Source organism: Mustela lutreola, chromosome 4, assembly GCF_030435805.1.
Source record: "Mustela lutreola isolate mMusLut2 chromosome 4, mMusLut2.pri, whole genome shotgun sequence".
NCBI classification, from domain to species: Eukaryota; Metazoa; Chordata; class Mammalia; order Carnivora; family Mustelidae; genus Mustela; species Mustela lutreola.
This window is the reverse complement of record NC_081293.1, coordinates 178,730,615-178,751,850: the sequence shown is the minus strand read 5'-3', so window position 1 is coordinate 178,751,850 and position 21,236 is coordinate 178,730,615. Positions and strand designations below refer to the sequence as shown.

Here is a 21,236-nt window from a genome sequence, read left to right as displayed (position 1 = left end):
AAACATCTTGGGATGGAGGTAAAAATTAAGTAAAATTAAGTAAAAATGAAAATATTCAGTGCTTACCATGAGGAGACTACTCCATAAATGACAGCCCTGACCTTGTAATGCTCAAATGAGCATTATATGAAATGTCTTAAGAAGCCTGTCTAGTTCACAGTACAAACTGCAGGTTCCAGGAGTCTTGGTGAGAGGGCATCTGAGACAAGGCATGAAAATCATACAGAAGTGTTTACCACATCGCAAATGAGTCACATCTTCTATAGGTGGCATCCCAAGGAAGCAAGGATTTTAACAGTAGTTGGGTTGCCAACCAGTTCTTAAAGCACATTAACCCAGAATGGAGGGAAGATCAGTTACATATATTATCAACCATTTCAAGATTGACTTGAGAGTCCGAACATGAGAAGACAATCTCGTGCTACTCCTTCCATGTCTGGCTAACCATAGGCAAATCAGGTAGGGTCTATTTCTAGCTCCCTGAACATATTCTTATCTGGGTCCACACAGCCTTCAACCTAATGCTCCCATTTTCCCCTAATTTAGAAGACATTTATTGAGCACCTACTGTGCATCATAAACTGTACATACTGAGCCCTGGGATGGTGAGCAAACAAATGTAGGCCCCAGTTGGCCTAATATAATGAATCTGATGAGAGAGATTAACACAAAATACAGTAAGATGTGAAAAATTATGTACAAATTTCAGAAAGGGGGTTGTTTGGGGCCAACTTCCCCAGGAAGTCACATTTAAATTGAATCTGAAGGATAACTATGAGATAAATGAGGGGAAAGGAGGACAAACAGGACAAACTGCAAGTGCAAATGCCCAGAGGTGAGAGCAGGAGGCATTTCACACACCTAAGGAAGGCAGGCCAGAAAGGTGGGCGAGAGGGGGCGGAGGAAAGAAGGGTAGGGGCTTCCCTAGGAAGTAAGGGGGAACCAAATTATGCTGGACCTTGTAGGCAACAGGAAGCAACCGGAAGCCAAAAGTCTGTCATTGGTCAAAGTTCCCTTCAGCTGCAGGTACAGAACAGACTGGAGTGGGGAAGAATGGCTGCAGGTTCCAGGAGTCTCGGTGAGAGGGCATCTGAGACAAGGCAGCAGCACCACAATGGAAGGAAAAGGAAGCACACACATCTACACAGCAGGGGTGGTGGGAGACTGGGGGGTAAAGGAAGAGGGGGTATCAAAATTGTCTCTGACAGCAACAGCAAGGCATGATAAAGGCGTTATTTCCAGAACACTAGAAGGGTCCGGAGTTTCTGACAGATACTATGAGTTCAGGCTTGTGAATCTTGGTGCAAAGGAAGATTATTTCCATCTACTCCAAAGAGCTCATTGCCCCCAAAGTACAAACTTCAGTAAAGAAAGGTTTCCAAAAGAGAGGAATCATCTAATGCAATATGAATTTGAAATAACTGCCACTATTATTTATAGCCCAATAACTTCCCAAATGTCTGCATTTATCAAGAAAAACACTCCATTTTAAGTGCCTAAAAAAGAGTCAGCCTAGTTCATAGAACAAATTTTGATGGCATGAAAGCCAAAGTCGGCAGTTAGTTTACAAATGAGCTTCATCTCTAAAATCTGCTTACTCAACAAATACTGGCAAAAACATTTAGGGAGCACACACGTATTTTTGGACCGAGGAGTCTGGAGGCAGTAGAAGCCTGGACTGAGCAGATTGTGCCAGGGCTGAGGCTTCTATGCACTCTTGCTTCTTGAAATTCCATCCCTTCTACACGCTCATTTTTGACCCCTCAATTGTCCAAGCAAGTTACAAGTCCCAACACAACAGTTCCCATGGTGATGGAAATTGTACAATTAAGAGACAGGAGCTGTAGTGATTCATATGTCATTTGTAAATGCTGTATTACATTTAAAATACTTCAAGATTCTACTTTAGAGATTCTATGAGACAGCTGGAGAAAATTCCCAGTGAAGATCCCAGTTATTATTACCTTCTTCCACTGAGAACAAAATGATTTAGGCACACAAACTCTGCCTGTCGATGGGCTGACCTTCTCTAAGCATTAAAAACAATATACATACACAGAAAGACACTGCCTCTGCTATTAGAAGAGGACTGTCGCCCTGGTTATTTTAGGGCATCCATCTCACCGTCTTTTACACACCTAGGATGTCATGCCACAAAACTAAAAGACATATAAAGTTACCATGGATTCCATTTTTCCACTATGTTATTGGGGCCATGAAGAACCCCAGAAGAAATCAGCAAGACCGTTCTTCACCAGGCATATTCCTTAGTCAAGATTTTAGTGAGAGCACAGATGGCAGACAGTAAACAGAGGATGGGGAGGGAATTCTACCAGGCAGTATGGCAATTTAGACAGCTTCTGAAACACTTCCAAGACACACACGTATTCTTCCACGTCTCCCTCAAACCAGAGAACACACAAACATACATTTTACACAACACACAGACACTTTACACATACATAAACTGCGTGAAAAGACCCTCATTTTGTGGAAGCTGGAAACTTGATGCCACATCTAACCAGATACCACTCAAATCTGTGCAATGGGAGGATGTTCGTCAAAGTAGCTGCACATTGATTCACATCCCCGACCTCAGAGCCAGTTTTAAAAAAAAAGAAAATTGGTAGATTCTATTAAAAAGCAGCACTATTAAACAAAACAACACAACTTAGCTGAGTGGCACCTGGAAAAACATGAAAGGTTAGTATCATCCTAGATCCTTATAAAAACCCCATGAGACAGGGAAGGCAGTTCACAAGTGATGAAACCAAGGCTCAGAAAGGTGCGTGATTATTTTAATCAAGGCACTTAGTCAGAATTAAATCTTGGGAGTGAATCAAAGTGAATTTTCATAACTGAAATGGAGACCATTGAACCTAACAAAGCGACCTTACCAGTTTACCTTCAATCTTATTTCTCTATATTCTAGAAACTCCTTGAAACTGTCATATTATAGACTCTCTGGGATGGTCAAATAATAGTCTGGGCAGAGAAGATGATTTTACCTCCATTACCTCGCTTAAGCTGTGACAGGCTGCCCTAATCAGCTTTTGTGCACAGAGGCAGAGAGGCACACACACTCCCTCTCCGTGCCTCTTAATCACCACGTGCCACGCCGAGCAGCTGCAGAAGTCTGAAGGGAATTGGCAGAAATGTGCAATGATGTGCTAGCCACCCCAGAGGCAGCAACTGCCCTGCCTGCTCCCAGACTCGAGAGAAAACATGGGTGTTCGCTGTCGCAACTGACGGGCCCAGAAGACAGGCAAGTGGTTTCAGGTGGTGAGTCAGGAAAAGCAGTTTGCATCAGGAATGTTCCAGCCCAGCAGAGCTGAGCAGCATCCTACTCCCTGTGCAGGGATACAGTATTCATCATTTATACAATGTCACCGTGGGGGACAAACTTGGGCTCAGCACAAATTGAATCCAATCAACTCTTACGCAGAAGAATCAGTAAACAAGGCTTCTCCCACCAAGAAGGAACCTAATTGCTTAAGAATTGCCACCATATCTGGCACTTGAGGTCAGTCCTTCTATCCTGAGATACAGGTCTTTGCAAAGGGCTGGCACGTGGTCTGAGAGCAGAACCCAGGGCTAACCTTCTGGGACCACTCAGCAGCGGCCGCAATAAACTGTGGTCCAGGTTCCCAGGCACGAGACAGAACCAGGTGAGGGCAACATGCAAAGACGCCAGGGGGCATGTCCTAACACACTGTGTGCAAAGAGCTGCACAGGACTGAGAGAAGGGCTGCACGCCCGCAACACTCCCCTCAGGTTAATTTTGGATGGATTTCCAGAGAAATCCAACTTTTGAGGGAATTCCTTGTTTGCTTCTATGCTATTGTTTATGAGCCAGCAAATGACTGATAGGATATAAAACTTGGTGAAATAGAGATGTCGACATTAGATCAGATAACAGAAGGTCTAGAAATTGAAAGAGGCTTAAAGCCATCATTCGCACTACACTTCCTGAATGAATACAGTATTCTGTCAAGTTTTATACAATGACAAATGAGCCTCTTCTCTGAAGGAACCTGAGGAGATTAAACAGTCATTTTAGGGAATCCAGTTTAGTTTCCCTACTTCAAAATTAGCAATTTCATCCCATGCCAACTTTAAGAATCTCTTTGCTGTAATTTATATTTCTAGTGACTATGGTATATAATAAAACTGGTTATGTTTGTGACAGGCTACTTCAGCATTAGTTCAAAAGCCAGAGCCTTATGAAACCTGTCACATTGTTAAAAATCTGCATTTAGGTAAAGAATATTAATGTGGCACTGATGTGTGTTAAGGCCAGACATACAGCAGACTGGCCTTATCTTTCTCAAGATATGAGAAAAATTGGCCCAAAACATGATATTTTCCCAGAAGAATCCTCACTGAAGCAAAGTACAGAAAAGGCAAATCACAGTCCCTCTCCGAAAAGACTTCCATCAACCGCCATCAAAGAAACCACGCCACTCATTTCCTTTGTTCATCGAGGACACAGGCACCTGCCCGGGGTATTTAGGGTGGGAAGTCAGGGAAAAAATAGGGAATGCTCAGAGGCTCACTCTCAGTGAAAAAAAGTTGTTCAAAAAGGCACGTTCTGCAGCTTGTCATAGAATATATGCTCTAAGAACACAAGGAGATGCACTTTTTGGGCCTCTGGGCTATTGCACCAGACCAGAAAGTCACTCTGCTGCACCACAGACACCAAAGGAACTACTGGGAAACCACCCAGTCCTTCCCCAGCAAGGCTGCCCTAGCACCTGCCACAGAAGCTACAAGTATGAGCAGCTGAAGAAGTGGGGGTGGCATATGCCCCAAAGTGCATTTCAGGAGCATGCTTCCGTTCCAGGAGAGCCCCCTTTCTCAACAGCCAACCTATTCCTCAGAAGGGAGGCAGAAAAACCCAGCAACCTTCCTTCAATAGCATATCCCGCGGCACTGACTTTTAATGGAGGTGGCTGAAGAGAACAAGGGAGCCAAGGGAAATGAAGCTCAGGGCAATATGCAATTATTGAAACTGGAATTGAGCCTGGACCCTGGAAAGAACATGCTGTGAGAGCTTTGGCAATCACACTGTGGTCAGGGCCCCAATTTTAAATCTCTCCCACAGGATACCACTTCCTGAGACACAGGCACACCCCTCGTCGTATCAAAGTAATTCCGCTTGACTTGGCAGAGGGGTGTCATCTACTGGTCTCTGGGATTCCATCACAAGGGCCCAGCTTAAAACGATCCCCAACCATTTGTAAATATGTTTCTGTCCCATTTACCTTTTTCCCAATAAGCTTCTTTCGAAGAAATTCCCGGGCTTCAAACATGTAAGGAATGTCATACAGGGGACGTAGTTTCTTGTTCTTATCCTAAAAGAAAAACAAAGTATCACATCAGAAATGAAAAACAAACATTAAAAAAACCCACAGATGAACACAGCTAACAAAACAAAATTACTAGAATATATCTGAAATATGCTAACTCCCAGTATCACAAATATTAACTAAGTGCCAGTACACAGGAAATGATTAATAGATATTTGGATGGAATGCTTTACAGCGAATAAGATTATCTTTTTCATACCACAGACTCAAAATAAGTAATGAAATGTTTGTAATTATCTAAACTGGAAACAACCAAGTATTAATCAACAAGGAAAAGACCTATATAAACTGTGGGATAGAAGGAGCTCAGTAAGTATTAGGGCCCTTCAAATATTTATAGATACACTATGAATCTAGCTCTATTATTCTTTAAGCCATTAAGGATCCACCAACTCTTAGCCTCACATAAAGCTCTGTGTAAATATATGTTATAATCCTAGATTCAAAATTCTTGCAACCTAACAGAGTAATACAAGAAAAGCTATGACAGGGCAACAGATATGAAATGGCAACACAAAGCAGTTTGGACTAAGTGCTAAACTGTGTGATAGAGACTAGGGACTAAGTGCTATCAGAGTTCAGGGAAGTGGAAAGAAAGAAGTAATCAGGAAATGTTTCACTGACAAGGTGACATGGTTTCATTGACTTAATATGAGTTTACAGGATAAGAAAAACCTAGAAAGGAAATTAGAGTTGAAAAAAACAGAACAAGCTAAAGGAGGCAGGAAAAAATAGTATTTCGACACAACATGCACACACATGAACATTAACATACACAGTTCTTTCATTATCTTCCCCCAAAGAGGTTACTGTTCTAAGCAATGTAACTTTTAGAGAATATGGGAGAAAGCTCTAGAGGAGATTGACAAAGAGAGAATGGATAGCAACTAAAGTGATAGGAGAAGCATTTTAAGAAATGAACAAACAAAAGCGCCTGGGTGGCTCAATCGGATAAGTGTCTGCCTTTGGCTCAGGTCATGATCCCAGGGTCCTAAGACTCCCTGCTCAGCTGGAAATCTGCTTCTCCCTCTCACTGTGCCCCTCTCCCTTTTTAATAAATAAAATCTCGTAAAAAGGAAGAAAGGGAGGAAGGAAAGGAGGGAGGGAGAAAGGGAGAACAAATGAACAGAATGGATAGAGGGAATAAAAGAAGAAGAATCCAATAAATGATGACATGCATATGAAGTCAAAAGAAGTCTGTCTTTTGATGGGGGTTGTGGAAGGCTGGGCGATGTTACAAAAAATACAGAGAAGCTGGCTAGATTGCTAGGTCTGATTAATGTCTCTCCCCAGCTAGCCCCTAAGTTCCACAAGAACAGAGATCCTGTCCATTTCTGTTATTCTGTGACCCTGGAAACAAGCAGAGTGCCTCCTCTCTACAGTATGTGCTCAAATAATAGTTAGGATGAACTAACCATAAAGGAAATAGCAAAATTACATATACACAGAAATCAAGTATGTTTGAAGAACAGAACTACATGTATAGAATTCAGAATCCCTAGGACCCAGATCATGGTAGTGGTGGGGGGTGGGTGGGCGCGGAATTCACAAATAAAAAGAAAATCAAGGACTAACTAACCCAGAGTTGTGCAGCTGCTTGCCCATCCTGTATACTTAACCCAGCTGGCCTTACCTCTTTATTATTTTTTTATTAACATATAATGTATTACTTGTCCCAGGGGTAAAGGTGTGTGCATCATCAGGCTTACACATTTCACAGCACTCAACATAGTTCAAACCCTCCCCAATGTCCATAACCCAGTCACCCTATCCCTCCCCCCTCAACCCCCCAGCAACCCTCAGTGTTTCATGAGATTAAGAGTCTCTTATGGTTGGCCTCCCTCCTGATTGCTTTTTTTTTTTTTTTTTCATTTTTTCCCTCCCTAACCCCCACAACCCCCTGCCCTGCCTCTCAAATTCCTCATATCAGAGACATCATGTGATAATCATCTTTCTGACTTATTTCACTTAGCACAGTTCCCTCTAGTTCCATCCATGTCGTTGCAAATGGCAAGATTTCATTTTTTATGGTTGCATAATATTCCATTGTGTATATACACACCACATCTTCTTTATCCATTCATCTGTTGATGGACATCTAGGTTCTTTCCACAGTTTCTGGCCTCACATCTTTATAATCCTCTCTATACTGAAAGAGGTATTCAAATTATTTTCCTTTTTTTTTTTTTTTTAAGATTTTTATTTATTTATTTCACAGAGAGAGATCACAAGTAGACAGAGAGGCAGGCAGAGAGAGAGGAGGAAGCAGGCTCCCTGCTGAGCAGAGAGCCCGATGCGGGACTCGATCCCAGGACCCTGAGATCATGACCTGAGCCGAAGGCAGCGGCTTAACCCACTGAGCCACCCAGGCGCCCCCAAATTATTTTCTTAAACAGCTAATTACTCCTAAATAAAGAAGCTGCATCATTTTAATACCCCATGTTTAAACTAATCCTAATGACAATATTGAGGTCAAGGAATTTGAAATAGGTGTTTCCTCCTATACCCTAACCAAGCCTTGGTGTCCAGAATGTATCATATAAACAATTCGTTGACATCACCAAGAAAAATCTCTATGAGAATGCACAGAATTGAGTTTGAGTTCCACATTCTTTATCCCACTGCCTTCTAGCTCCTCTGGTGAAAACAACAGTAACAACAAGGTGGCAGCAGCATTCCAGCACTCAGTGTTCTTCTTGGAGGTTAAGGAGGTACGTTCAGAAATGAAGGTGAGATCCTACTCCTTCTTGGATGTGTGGGACTCCACGTGCTCTTAAGGGGAACAACAAGATTGCCACACTTGGATCAAATTCCTGGGGTGTCACGATCACAGTCTAGTAAGTGAGGGATGGCCCTAAACATGGAAGTTTTTTGCAGGAAAAAAAAAAAAGATCAAAACAGGATACATGAGGGTGCTGGGGTAGGGGAGTTCTGTGTAACACAAGGGCAAATATACAGGATTATGGATATTTTTTAAACATCCAGGCAGCCAAATCAAAATAGAAGTCACTCCTGAGGAGCTAAGTATAATATACAAGCCATAAAATAGAGTTTATGATGACAGTCAATGATACAGTAAGAATACTTGCTCGACCGAAGATTCCAGGTGCCAATAATGAAAGGTATTGTTAATAATGACAAAAATCAATGGTTATCAGAATCAACCTTCGAGAATAAAGAAGTGCCAATGATAATTTATGTTCACCATGCAATGGAGGACAATCTATTTAGAGAGAGTATTTGTGTTACTACACAAGCCTAAGTGACCAGCATTATAAAAAGTGAAGTAAACAAAATATTGACAATTACCTCGCCTTGCGCCTCATGATTTATCACAGAACCTGAATGTGTGAACCTTATCCTCCTTATTCCAAAACACCACAGAGATCATAAGGCAGTATGACTTGACTGAATTCTGAAACAGTGAGTGAAAGCTAAGAAATAATAGCTTCAACAAATATTCAAATGAAGATCACGAGATGAGGCATACATAAATGAATGAAAATGACTATCTGAACAAGAAAGACACTCAACAGGGGCGCCTGGGTGGCTCAGTGGGTTAAGCCGCTGCTTTCGGCTCAGGTCATGATCTCAGGGTCCTGGGATCGAGTCCCGCATCGGGCTCTCTGCTTGGCAGGGAGCCTGCTTCCCCCCCCCTCTCTCTCTGCCTGCCTCTCCATCTACTTGTGATTTCTCTCTGTTAAATAAATAAATAAATAAATAAATAAATAAATAAATAAATAAGAAAGAAAGAAAGACACTCAACAGAACTGGCCCAAACTAAAATGCTCTCAGAAGAATGAAAGAAAATAGTATATCGAGAAACATCCCAGTAAAAATCCAGGCAACTTCTGAATGATTATATGTCTGTCATGAAGCTAGAAAAAAACTAATAGCACAAGCAGAAAACAAGGTATCACAGTGAAAACAGAATGATCTTGTTACTCTAACCCTTCAGAGCTAGTAGCTATTGACATCTGCAAACATCTTACAAGAGAGATATTAGAAGTCCCTAGGAAACCACAAAATAAAAGCAATTCCTCCAAATTACCAGGTACATAAAAGCCTTTGAAATCTCTAAGAGGCAATTGAGGTATGGAATGTATTCTGAGAAAACAGGACTTTAGCGGGATCTTGCCTGCTAAAAAGGACTGTCTAGTTTAGATTCTAATTTACACAGAAATATTTTTTTAAAAATAAAAGCGGAAGAGAATGCTTGCTTTACTTGGTAGGCAGATAATACAAAAACCAGTATGTTCTGTAATCACTGTTCATCCTGAGAAATGACGTTGTATGTAGGCCCTGCAATGACGCACACATTAGAGGTAACTTCAATTATCTGTACCTCTCACTCGTTTGGAGAGGGAGGCCCCACACTCACATCTCAGCATCTAAAAACCCACTTGGCATTTTTATAGAAGTTATATTTGGCTGGTTGCCAAAATGTGGTTGCTGCCCAATGCTCACGTGGAGGGAATGGATGAAATCTCCAGTCAAGGCCTTTATTCAACCCCCAGTTTTGGGTTTCAACCTCAGGCCAAATTTTATCTAGCTCCTCCTGTAGCAAAAATCTAATGCCCCAGAGATATTGCAGGATTTCTTTCTTTCTTTCTTTCTTTCTTTTTTTTTTTTAAAGATTGTATTTATTTGACAGAGAGAGATCACAAGGAGGCAGAGAGGCAGGCAGAGAGAGAAGGAGGGGAGGCAGGCTCCCTGCTGAGCAGAGAGCCCCATGTGGGGGACCCTGAGACCACAACCTGAGCCAAAGGCACAGGCTTAACCCACTGAGCCACCCAGGCGCCCCTATTGCAGGATTTCTTAAGGCTTAAAAACAAATCACAGCAGGGATTGGGATGTGGGGCGGAGAAGAGCCTAATAAACGTGGTTTCACTAAAATTAAAAGCAGTTATTTACTGAAAACACTTAATGAGCAAAGTTGACAGGCCAAAGTACAAAGGTTTAGTAGCTGATGACTGAAAAGATACAGAAAAAGCTCAGGAGGATGAGAGGGAGCTCAGCAGAGTCACAGCTGTCATGTGATCAGGGCAGACCTTACGGGGCGCATTAAGAGTTTAATAAAGACTAAAGGAAGGGGGGCGCCTGGGTGGCTCAGTGGGTTAAGCCGCTGCCTTTGGCTCAGGTCATGATCTCAGGGTCCTGGGATCGAGTCCCGCATCAGGCTCTCTGCTTAGCAGGGAGCCTGCTTCCTCTTCTCTCTCTCTGCCTGCCTTTCTGCCTATTTGTGATCTCTCTCTGTCAAATAAATAAATAAAATCTTAAAAAAAAAAAAAAAAAAAGACTAAAGGAAGGTACAGGATGGAGCCATCTGGAGAAGGGCAATGCAAAGACCCTGTGTTAGAAGCATGCCTGATGGGTTGAAGGAGCAGCGAAGACACGACTGTAGCTACAACTGTGCGCGCACAGGAGAGCAAGAGAGACAATGGGTATTGATGAGGGATGGGTAATGGGAAAAAGAAGCAAGGGGAAAGAAATGGGTTTGAGGATGAGTACACGAGACTTCCAGCTTTCTCTGTGAGGTTTTCTGTCTTTGAAAGAAAGAGAAAAAAGAGGATCTGAAGAATACGTGGTATAATACCAAGACTGAAAAAGGAAGGCCTGTTATACTATTCTATAATGTTGGAATTTTTTTTAAGTGAAAAATATTCAGAGATAGGAAACCCCAAACCTTGTTTGGTCGACATTTTCCCTTTGCTCACAATATTTTACTGCAGAGGAATAAAATATGAAACAATGGTCATTCTTTTCCTCATAAAAAATGCATTAAATTCCACTTTTTCCCTCCCCCCCCAAAAAAGTTCATAAATGTATCCTTCCAGAAGGCAGAATGGAATAATTTAACTACAAATGTGCTCTCAAATAACCAGGATCAAAAACAAGTTTGATTTTTATCTTTAGTAGGAGACTTGAACTATAATAATATTAATTAAAGTAGCCAAGCAGAATTGTACTCTATGAAGATCTTAAAACTGACTGTTGAACTAAAATAAGAACAGACATAATCAGATTAAAATGGATAAAATCTCCAACAGTAAATAATGGACCAGTCCCAGTTGCCCTGCCACACACACCATTTTAATAAACAAAGGCTGCTATTTCCATTTGAATTATAGACTGAACACAGGAACATTACCACATGCCCTAGGCATATTTACAATCAAGAACCTTTCAATTCCCTTGGCAGCCAGGAGACAGAATCCACAGGGATATCCACTATTTTATCATTCTTAGCCCATAGAGTAGCATATTTTTAATAAAGGTGGTCAGTTAACTAGAAAGCTATAGTCAGCACCCGGGGAAAGGTTCAAAAATGTAACCGCCTTGGCCAAGTGGAAGTCAGTTTGTACCACTCTCTCTAAAGGAATGTATACATTAAGTGCGTATACAAACATTTCTCTAGGAGTTGTCTCATAAAAAAAAAGATACTTATTTCCCAATTAGCTTCATTTCATTCTGCCAGGCAAAGCATCTCTCAAAGGTAAACAGAGTCTATTAAAGAGACACAGTCTACGTAAGTACCAAATCCACAACGCAATACATTTCATACATATCCCCAGGAAGTAAAGAGGGAATAGTAAACAATAGAAACTTAAACTGCCAGGGGAGGGAAGCGATTATAAAAATACACAGGTATAAGACCGGTAGGGGCTAATCTTTCAACCCCATGATTATGCCCCTGAAGTGTTTCATTGCTTCTACAGGTCCCTCAAATTTCTCAATTTCCCTGACAACCATATTTGATCTTGCTGATACCATGTTTAAGGATCTAATAACATGTATGAAAAACACTGGAATTTAATATTTGATAATCAATATTATTATAAATGATGAGGTTCAAGCTGAAGGAGTCTGAGAGAACAGTAGAAACAGGAAGGTCATTTGGACCTTATCCCTACCCTTCTCCCCTCCAAACAGGTCAGGTTATAAAACCTCACGGGAGAGATGCCCTTCCTATATCCAGAGGAAGGGAAAAAACATCCTTATTGCCAAAGAAAAGACAACACTGCAAAGAATCCAAACCAACAGGTCTTGACACTTTCTTCATACTCTTTCATCTATCATATTTCTACCCAGCAGTCCATTCTTCATTGACTTAAAATAAAAACACTCAGGTCTGTTTATTAGAGTCTTTTCTTTTTTAATTTCTTTTTTTTTTTTTTAAGATTTTATTTATTTATTTGACACAGATAGAGAGCGCGAGAGAGGGAACACAGCAGGGGGAGTGGGAGAAGAAGCAGGCTTCCCGCTGAGCAGGGAGCCCATGTGGGGCTCAATCCCAGGACTCTGGATCATGACCACAGCTGAAGACAGATGCTTAATGACTGAGCCACCCAGGTGCTTATGAAAGCTCCCATGTCACATAAAACTTAAATAAATCTGCATGTTTTGTTCCTGTTAATCTGTCTTTGTCAGTTTACTTTTAGGACCCATATAGGGACCCTTTGGGAGAAGGAAAACTTTCCTCCCCTACAGTAACAACCCTATCACCCCTCCGACAATCCTATCAAGCAGGCTGAATGCTGACAGCAATGCTCCCTGGATCGTGGGGGCGAGGACTAGAATTCCAATTGTACAGCAAGGAAAGGAAATGTTCCTAGCTCATGTAACAGGTCATAGAAGAGCTGGGATTCTAGACGCAGCTATCTCAGAGGCCTATGCTCCCTGTTGGTGGGTGGGACACTATACTTCGGGCTTGTTATTTCCAAAAAGCAATCATCGCCTGTCAGTGGTTGTCACATTTTGGTGTGCCTAAGGATCACTGGGGAGCTTGTAAACATGCAGACTGCCAGGCCCACATTAGATACTGTGATTCAGTAAGTCTGGCGTGTGATTACCATAATTCTGTGTTTTTAATAAGCAGCAAGAAGGTCTGTGGGCCACACCTCAAAAATGGTGCTGTATATACCAAGTGCCTAGCCCTGCTTAAAAAAATGGCAAGAAAAGGAGGTTAAGGGTTTTAAGAGTCAGAAAGCAATACTGAAGTGCTTAATGGCAAACAGTTAAACAAAAATAAACAAGTAAATCACTGGGGAATCCAAGTGCATCTCTATATACATAGCTGAAAGTAACTCAACACACTCCCTAAACTTCTATATGGATAAAACAACTTAAAACGTTCTAGTTACAGGGACGAAACAAGATTTTCAAATATTCCACGAGTCCAGCTGTAAGAAGATGGAATGTGGAATCTGAGAATCCAGAAAGAAAACCAACCTGCCCACGGGCAGGGACCTGCCAAAGAGGGTGTATCCTCTTCTCTCCTGTCTGCCTGTCCTCAGACACGCAGTGGTCTAGACCTAGACTAGCCATGGTGACAACAGAAAAGAGGGAGTGACAGTTCCCCAAAACAGGCCCAGTCACAGCCTGGCAAGCTGCCAGGAAAACGGCTTCACGGCATCCAAAGAGGGAAAGCAGCCGAGCAGATCTCGGCAGCCTCGTGTCCTTGAAGGGACTCGCCCGTCATCTGCAGTGCACAGCATATGATTATGTTCCACAGGAACCTGAACATCCCAAAATTAAAGTACCATTTTCCAGACCATCATGAAAGGGGGAAAAAATGTGTCTGGAGATTGCTCTTCTACTCAATTACATTAGCCAACTCTGAGCACTTTCAGAAGGACTTGCTATTTATTGCTCAGATGCAATATGAGGAACGTAAAGGGGGAGGAGCAAGAAGCCAAATATCAGGCTTTTTTCCCCCAAGACCCTGTCAAGGCTTTGAGAATAAATACTTTAAAGGCTCTAAGGGCTCCAAAACCATTATACAAGCGCCAAACCATATGGGGTCCCTTTACTTGGCTGCAAATACTTCTGCCGGCATAGGAGGGAATGAAAGAAAAGAGCAGCAGTACCCGTCACAGACCTCAAGGCTAAAGAATGCCAAAGCTCACAAGTCAGAAGCTGTGCGATCCACAGCAAAGCTTCTCCTGGACCCCGAAGAAAACTGAAAATAAAAGAGACTCTGGAGTCGTCTTCTCCCTGCATAGGGACGGCTTCCAACAAGCAAAAGGGCAAAATCTTTTCCCCCACTCACCAACTGCTCTGAAAATAGAAGTCTACTCCAAGGGGGCAGTAAGTCTGGGCCACCTTTCCTAGAGGAATAGTGAGGATTCTGCTGATAAGACCGGGATAATGAGACAGAAAGGGCATCAGATCCTTGAAGAGAACAAAGCTCAAGTTCACTACTCCTGAAGTCAGAGACGAAAGAGCTGCCCTGGACTTTGAAATCGAACACTCCTCAAGCATGTGATGGCAACAAATGATCAAGAGTAAGTATGCAGCTTGTTGCTGACCAACAGAATAAGAGCCTGGGCTATAAACAACGATTCCACCACCAGCAGCTCCTGGCTGCTCCTGTGCCTCAGTTTCCTCCTAAGAAGCAGCAATTTATTTTTTTTTTTTAAGATTTTATTTATTTATTTATTTGAGAGAGAGACAGTGAGAGAGAACATGAGCGAGGAGAAGGTCAGAGGGAGAAGCAGACTCCCCATGGAGCTGGGAGCCTGATGTGGGTCTCGATCCCGGGACTCCAGGATCATGACCTGAGCCGAAGGCAGTCGTCCAACCAACTGAGCCACCCAGGCGCCCAAGAAGCAGCAATTTAAAGAAGTACCTGGCATTATACAAGTGAAAAGAGTGGGAAGCAGGCAAAATTCTTTCAAAACCCTGTAAAAATCATAAAAGGGCTAGATAGATATATTAGTACAAATTAAGGCAAGTCCAAGTTCACATTCAAAGAACATTTTAGGTAATGTAAACTCCACCGGAAAACCAAGTCTATACTTTCAGTGTTACGGAGAAGCAAAGCTACTTACTTAAGCTTTACAACATCTAACATGGATGTTAGCAAGAGCTAAAACGTCAAGAGAAGAGATAAGCCAAAGCAACAGCACTAATCACTTTCTGCCTTGTTATTACTGCAGTTTAATTACTTCATATAAATCTTATCTTCCCTACCAGACCACACAAGGAAAGATCACTGTGAGAGAAAAAAAGATCTTTATGTTGCCCAGAAAGTGCCTAGAATAGTGCCATATTCCTAGAAAATTCAACATACTGAGAGAATAAAATGAGGAAAACAAAAAGTCCTATCTAAAAGATTTATTTTTTAAAACTCAAACTGTACTTCTTGTGATTACGGAAATAAATGGAACTGGTTAATAAACATTAAGTGCACTTAAAGGGGGGTGAGGGGAGACAATTACCGCTGTAGGTTCATACCACTGCCAGCAGAGTCACTGAATGAATGCTCCCCATTCAAAAGTACTGGAAGGAGAACTATTTCTCATGTCTCTACCTTCTGGCCAGTATTACCAAGTAGGATGCTATACTACACAAATGGCATTACTGAATAATGATTAAAAAGATTCCAGGCTAGATAGATAGCTCACTGTATCAAACTATAAAATCAAGGCTCTCTGTAAGCGGTGATGCAAAAGTAATATTCTAACTGCTGTGTGTAATGTTGGAAAAAAACAAGTGTACAAAATCCAAATAATCAGTCTGTTCTCTTTTGACCTGGCTGAGAATTTAAAGCAATCTTCTGTTCTCTCTGCAAGTCTGACATAATGAATTCTATTACTTACAATCTTTGAAGAAGAAAGAAAATACTCTTGATTATTAGCTAATGGTTACCAGAAATCCTTATAAAAGCACATAACACCACTCAGAATTTAAGTAAAGCTGAACTGATATTTTTAAAATATCAAGTGTGACAATTTAACACTTAAAATAAGTGATACTGAACTACAACATAAAAGATTTCCTAATGAGGAATCAAAGTACCAGAACCCCCCTCCCCTAATTCATAAATGGAGATTAAACTTAAGCCTAGACAAGAGCATATGCTGGGGTGATGTTTCTGGTGGCTAAAATGAGAGAAAAGAGAAGGCCAGGGGAAGACTGCAGGACCCTTCCTAGGTTCTGGAGACTGATCTGCAACAATTCTAACAGGTACATCGCGATGCTGAATGACGCACACACTCTCCGTTTGCTGTTCAAATGAACAGGGCTGGGAAGAAATAAAAAATAATGAGCAACTCTCTAGTAGGGCCTCTTTCTATGGAGCTAAGAGTTCTGAAGATTGATTGCAAACATGAATCAACGTTGATATAGGAAACCCCTTCATTGGAAAGAACACAAAAAGTGTGCAAATAAGAAACCAGAGTTTAAAAGAGGAAGGGAAAATGGAGCAGGGAAAAAGCATCTTCAAGGACAAAAGCAGGCCTGGAGGTCTGCGAGGTAATGGAAACCAGCAGGGACTGGTATATCACAACTGGTTCTTCCCTTCTGGAACTGCTTTCCTTTTCACTGGAAGCTCATAATTAACCAGTTGGCCTCAAATCATGTTTTCTAGTAATGGAGAAATCTCCCACATTTCTTACCCTTCATCCCCAGGCTAAAAATGGAGAGCCAATGCCCTCAGAAGAGACAACCCCGTTACTTAAAGTACAGGCTACATGCCAGATGAAACCCATCCAGCACGGTGACGTGCCACAAGCCCTCCCACAGTTCTAGAAGGGGAGGAAGGAAAAGGAGGAAAAGAAAATAAATCTCTTACAATAGGAAACCAATTTTTCTGTAACAGACCACAGGATCAGGGAAGCCCATTCAGAAGATAATTTTTTGTTAGAGAAATGTTTCTTTGTGAATGCCTCTCCTTCTTCACCATATTAAAAAATAATTATTGAAGTTTCTTCCTGGAACAACACAGAAGAGAAAATGATGCTAGATATGACACCATTATTTAGCTGGTGCCAGTGGAACCTTCAATTGAGCCAGATTTCCAGTCAAATTTGTGCAATAAATTGTGATGCATTTCAAAAACTGAGACTGAATTATGTAAGTGCATGGCTTAAGGTCTCCCTTTAGACACTGAGCTTCTGCCGTGCCAGTTGCATCACTCCAAGGTTTAAATCAGGCTGCCAAGTCTACTGCCACATATTTTATCCACCAAATTCAAAGTACTCTCAGTGTGGGTTTAATTCACTAAAACGAGGCCTATGCCTTCAGGACAGGTATCATTCCAGCCCTACAGAACAAAGAGGACTCTCTTTTACTCTATAGCCTACCTGCCATCAATCAGAAAACGACAACATTTATCAGTCACTACAACCATGGAGAAACACAGGTGAATCAAGTTCCCAGAACCGTGAATAGCACGGACATTGCCCAGCTGGCAAGGCAATTCTTTCTAGAGACATCATGCCTTGCCCCACCACAGGAAGAGACCTTGACAAGGCTGAATCCAGACTTGCTAGAAGCTGCTTCCAGGAAAGAAACTGTCCTTTCACCCAACTTGGAATAAACACAGTCAGGAAGGGATTGAAGTTACTCTGTACCAGTCATTTGCACCTAATGTGCAAGCATTCCAGAGACCAGATCCCCAGAAGAGTCGGGTGAGGGTACAAGGGCCTGATTAGGGGCGCTCCCACTCTGAGCTCTGCAACAGGGGTGATCATCCATGGCTCTGTCGTCCAGCTGAGACCGGTGCCTTGGTCACTGCGAATGCAGTTTAAGCTCCTGTTTTCTGTCATATCACTCGAAATTCCCTGGTTCTCCTAGCCACAAACAAAACTTTAATTGTGCCTAGTTAACGTTTTTATGTCAATCACATCACCATCTCATTGTGACAACCACATGCTTCCTGTTCCTACTTCCGGCCTTCTGACTTAACTCCCCAACACAGAGGGATGGCTTCACTCTAAATTCCTCCAAACCTCTGTTAAAAAGCAAAACAAACATCCCAAACCATGTGAATGCCTACTATGTGCTTGGTACTTTAAAAATTATTTCTAATCCCCACAGCAACCAATTAAGCTGGAATGACTAGTTTGCTCAAATTAGATGCCCAGAGAAAAAACATGCTCAAGATAATATACGTCAGAGCAGAAGATCCCAAAAAAGATCTATCCGGCCCCAGAGCCCATACCAGTTGTTCTCTTTCATCTCCCCCAATACTACTGAGGTGGCAAGGACGGACAGATTACCCACAGGCTTTTCGCTCCCATCTGGTTCCACACCCAATCCCCCCACAGACCTGAAAAGGTCAATTCATTTCAGCAAGTACTGCATGCCCACCCAAAGCCACCAGCTCCTGGAAAGCTCATCGAGATTAAGTAAGTTGGACACAGTATTTGTGCCAGTTATGAAGCTACTGTCACTCAATTTCAAACCTAACCTTTTTTAAATTCCACTTTGTGATGCTGAGATGGGAAAACTGCCAAGCACGTTTCTGCTTTGCCAGCTGGTTCCCTGTTAGGCTCTGCCAATAGGGGATGTTAGCAGGAGAATGGACAGGAAGAAGGGACAAACTCTTTCTTATTCCTGTCAGCTTCTCCAGAGCTACACTTCTTCCCCTCAGCAATGGCAGTTTGTTCCAGGAGCAGTAACTGATCCCAGCTTGGTTTGCCCAACACTCCCAGAAGTCGTCTCATCATACCTCCCCAGATTCTCCAGAACCAATCAACCAGCAGCCCCTCCTGGCAGGTCTGGGTCCCAGCTCCACAGTGTTTCTCCATCAAGCTCAGAGACAAAAACATCAGCTCAACAGAGGCCAGCATCCCCCTTCCATTGGGTCCATCCTCAAATGTCTAAGTTTTCATATTCCAGTGTCTTATTCGTCCTCCCAACCCCACAGGCAGTAGCTCCATCTTGTAGCAAACACCTCTACATGAACCTTAGAGTTCTCTTTTTGCCTCTGTAGTATTCCCATGCTTGATTAATAATTTCTTATATTAAGTTGCATAGGTTAAAACAACCGGTATGGTTTCCATCTCCCAAAACAGCAGCCAAAAGCCTCCTTGCTATGTAACTGGACAAAAAAAGTGCAACTATCAATAGATCAATACTCTTTTGGTAACTAACACTTCCTTCAGAGAATACCACCTCTAACCTGTTCCAGACTATGCACCCAGCCATCTACAATGCAAAAATGTGCATAAAAGACCCAAGAAAAATGGAACGAGTGTACATGAAAAGCTTTCACAGTTGAAACAGATGATGGCTCCAGGGCGGCTTAGTTGGTTAAGCATCTGACTCTTGATTTTGGCTCAGGTCATGATCCCAAGCTCTGTGCTTATTAGCACAGACTCTGCTTGAGATTCTCTTTCTCCCTCTGCCCTTTCCCTTGTTCATGCGCGCGCGTGCGCTCTTTGTCTCTCTCTCTCTCTCTCTCTCTATATATATATATATACATATATATATATATATATATATAAAAAAATATATATATATATATTTTTTTAAGGGTGATGGAGAGAAATTCTTGCAAGATTCACCTGGTAACACAAGTACCACATTAGAGTAAAGAGATTTCCAAGCTAGTATGTGCCTAATCCATAAAGTCAACAAGACTCATTTAAACAATGGGAAGAACGTATCCTAACCTTTTTCTACTTGATACATAGTTAAATGCTCTCTTGGATAGTGAATCATTTTGTGATCTTAAAAAGGTCAACCATAACAAGGCTACACTTATGGTTTCATTTGCTGGGATCATAGTAAAGATGGAAAAGTAAAAATCTTAAATGATTCAAGGTGGTTACTACAGCATAAAGAGGAATAGAAATAAAGTGAGAGTTAGTAGAGATGGCCAAACTCATAGGCATAGAACACTAACATGTCATTTTTCTACTACAACAAAATGGAAAAAATAACACCATATTTTTTTCATTAAAAGGTTACTGAATGGATTCTAGAAATTTCTTTTATGTCACCAGTCCCCCCCCCCCAAAAGTGGTGCTCAATGGTTACCAGGGACCTGAGGGGAAGGGGGAAAACATGTTGAATGGGTATACGGCTTCAGTTCTACAAGATAAATCTCAAAATCTGTCTTGCAATAACATGAATACACTTGACACTTCTGACTTAACACACTAAATAAATGAAGAAAATGGTCAATTTTAAGTTAGGAGGGGTTTTTCTTGTTGTTTTGGGGTTTGTTTTTTGTTTTTTTCAAACCACCAGAAAAAAAGTAGAGCTCATTCAAGGTAACAGTTTGATTTCTATAATCTGGGAGAAGCATGAACATGCTATCAAATTTCAAGTTAACATGCGAGTTTCCAGATATGATTCCAGATCTCTGGTTGACAGCACACACACACACACAGAAAAAGAAAAGAAAAAGAGATTACTCAGTCACTATTTATGAATATAATCAAACATGCTAGGGCAATTCTGCTCCGAAAAACTATATTCCAAACTGTTTCCTTCCTGAACAAGTATCACAATGGAATCTTCCACTCTTCTTTTTATGTTATATCCTATGCCTGGATGTGACTGCTATCTTAGCACTAGACTCTGCTTACTAAAATGACAAAAATTCTGTAAGGCCATATTCAAATGCCATCCACCCCCGTCAGCAAAACTTCTCGGAGCTCTCTAACCAAATGTCCTTTCTCTTCTCATGGCATGTCTTACCCAAGTCAGTATGTAGAGAGACTTCCTATATCATACAGGTGATTAGAAGGCACTCCAGGTTAAAAACAACGTCATACTCACCTTTTTAACCCAACTGTATTTATTTAATCCTCAGAACAATTCAACAGAGTAATAAATGAGGCTCAATGTAATTTACACTGAGGTCTATCCAGGAGAAAATGGAGGGGCAAAAGTTGGAACTCTGACTCCATAATCCATAGCTACTGGATTCTACCACAAGGCATTTAAGGACCCTGCGTGCTCCTCCAACAGCTCTGGGAAGGAGAAAAAGAGCCATTCTCCTTCTTTCAACCACTAAGCATTTTGTCCTACAAGAGCAGAGTTGGTGTGCAAAAAGAAGAGAGAAATCCGTTAGTTTGAACATTCCCTACAAAGCCCCCCTGCCTCCCCCGGGGAGATATGTGCAAG

General features: G+C 41.7%; 1 protein-coding gene across 1 annotated transcript in view; it reads right to left on the bottom strand.

The window, feature by feature from the left end:
- The window catches only part of SND1 (staphylococcal nuclease and tudor domain containing 1), a 414,504-nt gene that overhangs the window by 259,310 nt on the left and 133,958 nt on the right, over positions 1–21,236 (bottom strand). Inside the window, exon 11 of the mRNA XM_059171771.1 lies at positions 5,265–5,354. Within this exon, the coding sequence (XP_059027754.1) occupies positions 5,265–5,354 (90 nt within the window). The remainder of the gene's footprint in view (positions 1–5,264; positions 5,355–21,236) is intronic.